The sequence below is a fragment of the Pristiophorus japonicus genome, chromosome 13 (assembly GCF_044704955.1).
Source record: "Pristiophorus japonicus isolate sPriJap1 chromosome 13, sPriJap1.hap1, whole genome shotgun sequence".
NCBI lineage: Eukaryota > Metazoa > Chordata > Chondrichthyes > Pristiophoridae > Pristiophorus > Pristiophorus japonicus.
The window spans coordinates 170972086-170981708 of record NC_091989.1 but is presented as its reverse complement, the minus strand read 5'-3'; the positions used below and the strand labels follow the sequence as shown (position 1 = coordinate 170981708).

Genomic DNA, 9623 nt, shown 5'->3' with positions numbered 1-9623 from the left:
GAAGGCTAACTTTGAAGGTATGAGGCGTGAATTGGCTGGGATGGATTGGCGAATGATACTTAACGGGTTGACTGTGGATGGGCAATGGCAGACATTTAGAGACCGCATGGATGAACTACAACAATTGTACATTCCTGTCTGGCATAAAAATAAAAAAGGGAAGGTGGCTCAACCGTGGCTATCAAGGGAAATCAGGGATAGTATTAAAGCCAAGGAAGTGGCATATAAATTGGCCAGAAATAGCAGCGAACCTGGGGACTGGGAGAAATTTAGAACTCAGCAGAGGAGGACAAAGGGTTTGATTAGGGCAGGGAAAATGGAGTATGAGAAGAAGCTTGCAGGGAACATTAAGACGGATTGCAAAAGTTTCTATAGATATGTAAAGAGAAAAAGGTTAGTAAAGACAAACGTAGGTCCGCTGCAGTCAGAATCAGGGGAAGTCATAACGGGGAACAAAGAAATGGCGGACCAATTGAACAAGTACTTTGGTTCGGTATTCACGAAGGAGGACACGAACAACCTTCCGGTTATAAAAGGGGTCGGGGGGTCTAGTAAGGAGGAGGAACTGAGGGAAATCCTTATTAGTCGGGAAATTGTGTTGGGGAAATTGATGGGATTGAAGGCCGATAAATCCCCAGGGCCTGATGGACTGCATCCCAGAGTACTTAAGGAGGTGGCCTTGGAAATAGCGGATGCGTTGACAGTCATTTTCCAACATTCCATTGACTCTGGATCAGTTCCTATGGAGTGGAGGGTAGCCAATGTAACCCCACTTTTTAAAAGAGGAGGGAGAGAGAAAACAGGGAATTATAGACCGGTCAGCCTGACATCGGTAGTGGGTAAAATGATGGAATCAATTATTAAGGATGTCATAGTAGTGCATTTGGAAAGAGGTGACATGATAGGTCCAAGTCAGCATGGATTTGTGAAAGGGAAATCATGCTTGACAAATCTTCTGGAATTTTTTGAGGATGTTTCCAGTAGAGTGGATAAGGGAGAACCAGTTGATGTGGTATATTTGGACTTTCAGAAGGCGTTCGACAAGGTCTCACACAAGAGATTGATGTGCAAAGTTAAAGCACATGGGATTGGGGGTAGTGTGCTGACGTGGATTGAGAACTGGTTGTCAGACAGGAAGCAAAGAGTAGGAGTAAATGGGGACTTTTCAGAATGGCAGGCAGTGACTAGTGGGGTGCCGCAAGGTTCAGTGCTGGGGCCCCAGCTGTTTACACTGTACATTAATGATTTAGATGAGGGGATTAAATGTAGTATCTCCAAATTTGCGGATGACACTAAGTTGGGTGGCAGTGTGAGCTGCGAGGAGGATGCTATGAGGCTGCAGAGCGACTTGGATAGATTAGGTGAGTGGGCAAATGCATGGCAGATGAAGTATAATGTGGATAAATGTGAGGTTATCCACTTTGGTGGTAAAAACAGAGAGACAGACTATTATCTGAATGGTGACAGATTAGGAAAAGGGAAGGTGCAAAGAGACCTGGGTGTCATGGTACATCAGTCATTGAAGGTTGGCATGCAGGTACAGCAGGCGGTTAAGAAAGCAAATGGCATGTTGGCCTTCATAGCGAGGGGATTTGAGTACAGGGGCAGGGAGGTGTTGCTACAGTTGTACAGGGCATTGGTGAGGCCACACCTGGAGTATTGTGTACAGTTTTGGTCTCCTAACCTGAGGAAGGACATTCTTGCTATTGAGGGAGTGCAGCGAAGGTTCACCAGACTGATTCCCGGGATGGCGGGACTGACCTATCAAGAAAGACTGGATCAACTGTGCTTGTATTCACTGGAGTTCAGAAGAATGAGAGGGGACCTCATAGAAACATTTAAAATTCTGACGGGGTTAGACAGGTTAGATGCTGGAAGAATGTTCCCAATGTTGGGGAAGTCCAGAACCAGAGGTCACAGTCTAAGGATAAGGGGTAAGCCATTTAGGACCGAGATGCGGAGGAACTTCTTCACCCAGAGAGTGGTGAACCTGTGGAATTCTCTACCACAGAAAGTTGTTGAGGCCAATTCACTAAATATATTCAAAAAGGAGTTAGATGAGGTCCTTACTACTAGGGGGATCAAGGGGTATGGCGAGAAAGCAGGAATGGGGTACTGAAGTTGAATGTTCAGCCATGAACTCATTGAATGGCGGTGCAGGCTAGAAGGGCCGAATGGCCTACTCCTGCACCTATTTTCTATGTTTCTATGTTTCTATGTTTCTACTAAGCCCACTTAAGGCAATAAATGCAATGCCAAATTGTAAATAAGTTGACTCCATTGTATTTTATACACCTAGATATAACCAATACTTTTAAAACATCTTTGAGATACATGAAGTTGAATGCTGTCACTTTTGGTGTGTGATCAGGATAATAATGGCTGTTTGCTCGTTTTTTCAGTGGTCTGATTTCTAGATCGGTTACCTCTCTGGTTCTTAGCAAATTCAACTGTAATCATACTCCCACTTATACTTAGCTTAGCTAGGGAAGTTACAGCTTCTTTTGCAGTTTCTGCATCCTTATAGTCAAGAAAGGCCCTGTGCTGGGCACCCTGCCAGTTCAGACGCAATGGAACTGCATTGTGATCTCTCAAGATAGTCTTCAATTCACTGACTCTCAGGCTATGGGGTATGTTACCCATATAAACCGCAGTGACTCTGTTTGGAGCATTAAGCTGCGATTTACAGTCAGATTCTATTTGTTCTTTACTATTTCCAGCCATTTCAGTTGGAGTATGTTTAAACTTGGTTGCGTTTCCACCTTTTCCTGACGGCATCCTTTTGTCCGAGGACCACTGAAGGTCTTTTTTCTCCATGAACCTTTCGTCCTTCAGCGTGACATCCTTGCCTGCTTTCTTTTCCCTGAATTGAAGGCTTACGAGGATCGGCATTTTATCCATCATCTCTGAATCCACCTGTCCAACAGAAAAGGGAAAAGGCGGAGCTGAAGGAGCGGCTACAAGATGCTTAATGTGAGCAAGGTATGTTTTTATTTGAGACACGATGGGAAAGATTTTTAATTTATGCCCGGAACAGGTGGAGGGGCCCCAACAAAAAAAAACAGCGTCAGGAGGCCCAACACATTTCCAGGTTCAGTCCCCATCAGTATAACCTGGGGAACTGCCGACCAAGCTCAATGAGCACCAGCCAGCAGTTCACGACACCGGAGGGTGGGGGAGAAAAATCCCACGCTCCAAGGGTGAGCCGAGCTGGGAGTCAGCAATCAAAGGGAAGAGGGAAGTAGTCGGCAGCAGCCGAAAGTACTTTTATGGGGCTATGAAAAAAAACATTCCTCTTCATCCTGGTCCTACAAAAATCCTCCCCAACCCCCACAAAAAAAAGTTCAAACAGCCTCCAGCATTCTCTTTAAGGACCGCTGGTTAGGTCGCTCACTGCCTGATACAAATGGGCAGAGCATACATGGCTCCGCCCACTTGTACCTGATAATTGCCAACTGGGTTCCACAATTTAAAAAAAATGTATTCGTTCCTGGGATGTGGTACGTCACCAGCATGGCCAACGTTTATTGCCCATCCCTAATTGCTCTAGAGAAGATGATGGTGAGCCGCCATTTCAGAGGGCAGTTAAGAGTCAACCACATTGCTGTGGGTCTAGAGTCACATATAGGCCAGATCGGGTAAGGATGGCAGATTTCCTTCCCTAAAGGACATTAGTGAACCCGATGGGGTTTTAAGACAATCGCAGCTTTTAACCCATTTCTAGTGGGCTTGCAGTGATTTGATTTACAGGCCCAGCTGACAGGCCTTGGGAGTCCTTGGCACAGCCCATTATGACTCTAGCTACTTTCTTTTTTAAGTTTTGTAAAAAAAATTGTTGATGCAATTGATTACAACATGTTCAGATAGGGCAGGGCAACTGTTCGGTACTTTTCAATGCACGATTGTTAACCTGTTGAGCCTGCAGATAAACTCTAATGCTTGTTCACTGAGATAACGCAAAAAATACATTTCCCATACTTGGGGCCAGCATCAGACATTCCCAATTCATGGATAATAGTTTGTACTACTCTAATGTGCTAATTCCAATCTCAGAAAAAACACCAGCAAGACTCTTCCATTTATAACACCAGCCATCCTTGTACTCAACTTAGTGCCAATTTATGGGCAGTTTTATGCCATGGGCACATATCCACTCAGAAGTTGTGTGAGATTGCCCAACATGATTTACTTTAGATTGGATATCTGTAAGTGATCTAGATTGCTTGCAGACATCATAAGAATTCTTTCATTCCACAATATAGAGTTAATAAATAAATGCATAACAGAGATTGCAATAGTGTTGCAATGGTGCAGTTCACTGATTCCCACGCAATGTCCATCCATCCCCTCTGATTTCTCAATCTCAGCCAAGCTTTCATGGGGTGGAGTGGTGGCCATGCACTTCTCCACTGAACAGGGACAGAGAAATGTGTATGGGACGGAATGAAAACGAGACTCACTGTGCTTTTGCACCTCTTAGTGACTGTTTACAATGTGGCTATCTTAGATCTGGGTCATCTATGTGGAGAATGGTATGTGCTCCAGGGAGAGCTAAAAGACTTACATTTATATAGTGCCTTTCTCAACCTCGGAACATCCCAATTAAGTGGCTGTAAAGTGTAGTCCCTGTTGTAATGTGGGAAACGCGGCAGCCAATTTGCGCACAAGCTCCCACAAACAGCAATGTGATAATGGCCGGATAATCTGTTTTTAGTGATGTTGATTGAGAGATAAATATTGGTCAGGACACTGGGTATAACTCCGCTGCCTTTCTTCAAAATATTGTAGTGGGATCTTTTACATTCACCTGAGGGGGCAGATGGGGCCTCAGTTTAATGTTTCATCCAAAAGATGGCACCTCACACAGTGCAGTGCTCCCTCAGCACTGCACTGGAGTGTCAGCCTAGATTTTTGTGCTCGAGTCTCTGGAGTGGGACTTGAGCCAACAACCTTCTGACTTAAGCAGGAGGTCCAAGATGAAAGAGTACGAGTATAGTTCCAAAACTTGGATTCTAAAAGAGGGAAAGGGGAGAAAAAATATTGTGACAAAAACAATGAACCTTCCCTTCCAGCCGAAAGAACAGATTGTGCAGAAAAAAAAAATAAAGGATTGTAAACCTTTGACCATATAATTCCTTGAGGTTTGGAGCGTTTGCAGTCTGTTCTGATCACTTGTGTAGGTGTAAGGATGTAATCTACGGTTAGATCGTGGTCGCCCATCAGCTCTTCTGGGATGTCAAGCAACTAGAAAAAAAAAACATAGAAATGGGGAAATTGGTTAAAACTCTTGAAACTTTCTTCAATCTTTGTCCCAAGAATAGAAACATAGAAAGTAGGTGCAGGAGTAGGCCATTCGGCCCTTCTAGCCTGCACCGCCATTCAATGAGTTCATGGCTGAACATGCAACTTCAGTACCCCATTCCTGCTTTCTCGCCATACCCCTTGATCCCCCGAGTAGTAAGGACTTCATCTAACTCCTTTTTGAATATATTTAGTGAATTGGCCTCAACAACTTTCTGTGGTTCAATAATCAGTGGGTGCTCCTAAGTACTAAACATATTATTACACCCTACAAATCATTTACTAATGCTGGAATTCGCTTGGTAGAGCTGCAAAGACGGCACCCTCTGACATCTTCTCTGAGTCAGTGAACTGTAGTGAGAGTGATGCCAAATGGCATCTTTGGCAGTGAATGAATTAAAAGGAAAAATTCAAGGATTGGGCTGCAAAGCAGCCTTATCCTCGAGTAAATATACATCCAGGTATTTATTTTTTTTAAACTTATTTAGAACTTAAGACCATGTTTAAATGTTTACCTTGTCATGATTGGCTTCCTGATTGGAGCCGGAGTTTTTGCACCATCTTTCGATGCTGGGCGGTGAGGCATGATACTTCAGCCCTCAGCCTTCACCTCCCACTGGGTTTGCTCCTCCAGTAAAAGTCATCTCCCTAAGGCGCCGAGATGCTCACGGATGCATGCCTTTCACAGCTACTTTTATATACTTACAAAACACTTAAGCACCTAGAGGGAATAAACAGGATGCTTCTTCCAACTACAACTAAGTATTTTTCCGAACTACAGCAGTTCAAAAGTGATTATTTTGAGCTCTATCTACTTGTACCTTGCAGTACATATTCCACCTCCTGGTTCGTTCATCTCCTTGTAGTCTGTCCAGGGCCATTGGAGCCACTTGGGCTACCGCCATACTTTTTCCTTTCCTTGTCTGAAGCTGGCCTGATTTCTTCTGAATGGGCCAACCTGCACGATAGGAAGGTACAGCCTGTGTTCAACTGGGTGCGTCCTGCCAAGTATGAACAGCTGTTCAGAATTCCTGTTTCTTTCTGGGCAAGAAGAGCTTGGATCTCTGCCCGGGTAAGAAACAAGCAAACAGTACTAACTGTTCTTGTTTAGTAAAATAAGCAGAATATTTTGGAAGAGTAGAGAGATGTATTGTATCGTGCAGGTTTTGTGAGGCTGTTCATGTCCTGTGTTTGTTGCTTAGTAAGGTTCCACCTGTCCTGGAGCCACTATACCCTGCTGGTAACTAAGCAGCCCAAAAAAACTATTCCAAAGGTAACATTTTTGGAAATACAGGAGAAGATTTTCCTGTTGCTGCACTCCACTTGGGGATAATCAATGGACACAATGAATACAGAACAATCAGATAAGAGGAATCCATACTCCGAAGAGTGCCCGTCCAATTTTCAATCGATTTAAATTAATGGAGTGCATTAGTGATTGGATATCGCACTTGCATTATTAAATTTATGGATGGAGGAATGTGGGCAGTTATAACCCCAACCGATAATCTTGAATAGTGATGAAAGCCACTCAGTGCTGGAGGAAAACCTGGTAAATAATTGTAAACTAAGGCAAGGACATTCATGATTTTGTTTATTCATTCATGGGATGTGGGTGTCGCTGGGAAGGCCAGTATTTATTGCCTTGAGAAGGTGGTGGTGAGCTACCTTCTTGAACTGCTACAGTCTGTGCGGTGAAGGTACTCCCACAGTACTGTTGGGTAAGGATATTGACCCAGCGAAGATGAAGGAACGGCAATATATTTCCAAGTCAGGATGGCGTGTGACTTGGAGCGGAACCTAGAGGTGGTGGTGTTCCCATGCGCCTGCTGCTCTTGTCCTTCTAGGTGGTAGAGGTGGTCTGGGAGGTGCTGTCAAAGAAGCCTTGGCGAATTGCTGCAGTGCATCTTGTCGATGGTACACACTGCATTGGTGTGATAATGGTTCCTTGCTCAACCCATGAACCACTGCTGTCAGAAAAAGCCTTCTACTTGCTCATGGGTAGGAAACTTCAAATGCAAAACTTCAATGGCTGGTTGGATATTTTTTTAAGAAGTGCCAAATCTGCGAGTGGTGAAAATGCAAGAACAGTAATGGTCATCTTATTGAATGGTGGTGCAGGCTCGAAGGGCCGAATGGCCTACTCCTGCACCTATTTTCTATGTTTCTATGTCATGATGAACAGAAGGAGAAATTGCTATTAATAATCAGTGATTCTGATCCTTGTGATTACTTCAACCATGGTGAAACTGATGTGTTCTATTGAGCACTCAAGAGTCGAACTGTCGAACACATTGCAAATGGAAGAAAAGAAAGCAGAACTGTCGGAAAAGACCTGCTGTTATTGGAATATTGATAAATTCCACTTCAGAAACGATCCCAAAAGGAGCTTCCATGACCTACATTGCAAATAAAAAAGCATGGGTGACTGGAATCATTTATATTATTGTTACAAGGTGTTCGATTGAGGCAGAAACATTAAGCTCTCTTCTTTGTGCTTGTGGTCACTCTGCAAAGGACACTTACACTTCAGAATGTCAGTCAAATTCCTTCCAGGAAACAATATTTCAAAATTTCAGCTATTGGTTCAATTTATGTAAAGATTGTCTGTAGAACATTTCTGTCGTGTTAATTTCATTTTAGGAATAACCAGGCTATGCTGGCATTTATGCTCCATTCGAGCCTTCTCCCATCTTTCCTCATCTACATATATCAGCATAACCCACTACTTTCTCCCTTGTATGCTTGTCTAGCCTCCCTTTAAATGCATTTACACTTTTCGCTTCAACTGCTCCCCATGGAAGCGAGTTCCACATTCTCACCACTCTATTGGTAAAGAAGTTTCTTCTGAATTCTCTATTGGATTTCTTGGTGACGATCTTATATTGATGACCTCTAGTTATGCTCTTCCCCACAAGTGGAAACATTTTCTCTGTATCCACTATCAAACCTTTCATAATTTTAAAAACTTCTATTAGGTCACCCCTCGGCCTTATTTTTTCAAGAGAAAGGAGACCCAGCCTATTCATCATTTCCTGATATGTATACCCTCACATTTCTGGTATCATCCTTGTAAATCTTCTTTGCACCCTCTCCAATGCCTCTATATCCTTTTTATAATATGGTGACTAGAACTGTATGCTGTGTGGTCTAACCAAGGTTCGATACAGGTTTAGCATAACTTCTCTACTTTTCAATTCTATACCTCTGGAAATAAACCCTAGTGCTTGGTTTGCTTTTTTTTTTAAATGGCCGTGCGAACCTGTGTCACAACTTTTTTGATTTGTGTATTTGTTCTCCAAGATCACCTTCATTCCTCTATCCTACTTAGACTCACATCTTCTAAGTAACAAGTGACCTCCCTATTCTTCCTACCAAAATATAACACCTCACATTTGTGTGTGTTGAACATTTGCCAATTATATGCCCATTCTGCAAGTTTATTCATGTCCTCCTGTAATTTGTTGCATTCATCCTCAGTATTGACTATTAATTTGGTGTCATTTGCAAATTTAGAAATTGTATTTTTGATTCCAAGGTCTAAATCGTTAATATAAACAGAAATTGTGAACAACATAAGTGATACAGGTACAACGACCCAAATCTGGAATTCTGAAAACCGGAATTGCCTGAAAACTGGACATTTTGAGGTGGCCAAGATGGCCACATTGGGCAGCAAGGGACCAGGAAACAGGTAAAAAATGCAGTGCTGCGGGGCCACAGGTGGCAAGAATCGGCGGGCAGCGAGGAGCGGCGGGAATCAGCGAGCGGAGGAGCGGCGGGTGGCGAGGAGCATCAACAGTGAGGTCCGAAATCCGGCAAAACCCATAAACCATCATGGATTCGGACCTGAGGATTCTGGATTTCAGACGATTGATTTTCTTGTCCGAAATCCGGAGGAAAAAAACAAAATCCGGCACAGACTCGGTCCTGAGGATTCCAGATTTCAGACGTTGTATCTGTAATACTTTGGATGTCCTGAAGTACATTATGGACCGCGATGTCATTTGCTGGACTAAGAAAGCATGGGATCAGATCAAATCAGAGATGATCATCATCAAATGCTTCAGTAATTCAGGATTCCCAATTGATGCCAAATGACGATAGTGTCCCGATATTAGCACACGTTGTCATAATGGGTGAACGGAGCTGCTAGTGTTATCAGTGAGCTCTTGACTGCAGGTTAGGACACGATACTGGATTAAGAAATGTTGACTACAGACTACTTTCATTTGGATGATTACACTGTCTGAGTAGCAATCAATGTCAGATCATGATGACAGTGAAGATGATAGGAAATTGAAAGTGCCATGAATCAACCC

The 9623-nt window shown here is 43.3% G+C and overlaps 1 protein-coding gene across 3 annotated transcripts in view; it reads right to left on the bottom strand.

Moving 5' to 3' along the window:
- Window positions 1–2267: 2267 nt before the first annotated feature.
- Window positions 2268–9623, bottom strand: part of mthfsd (methenyltetrahydrofolate synthetase domain containing) — a 72208-nt gene continuing 64852 nt past the window's right edge. For all 3 annotated transcript variants that reach the window (XM_070897020.1, XM_070897019.1, XM_070897021.1), the window contains 2 exons: window positions 5119–5244; window positions 2268–2916 (listed from right to left, as the gene is read on the bottom strand). In XM_070897020.1, the coding sequence (XP_070753121.1) occupies window positions 2368–2916; window positions 5119–5244 (675 nt within the window). In that variant the 3' untranslated portion in view covers window positions 2268–2367. The remainder of the gene's footprint in view (window positions 2917–5118; window positions 5245–9623) is intronic.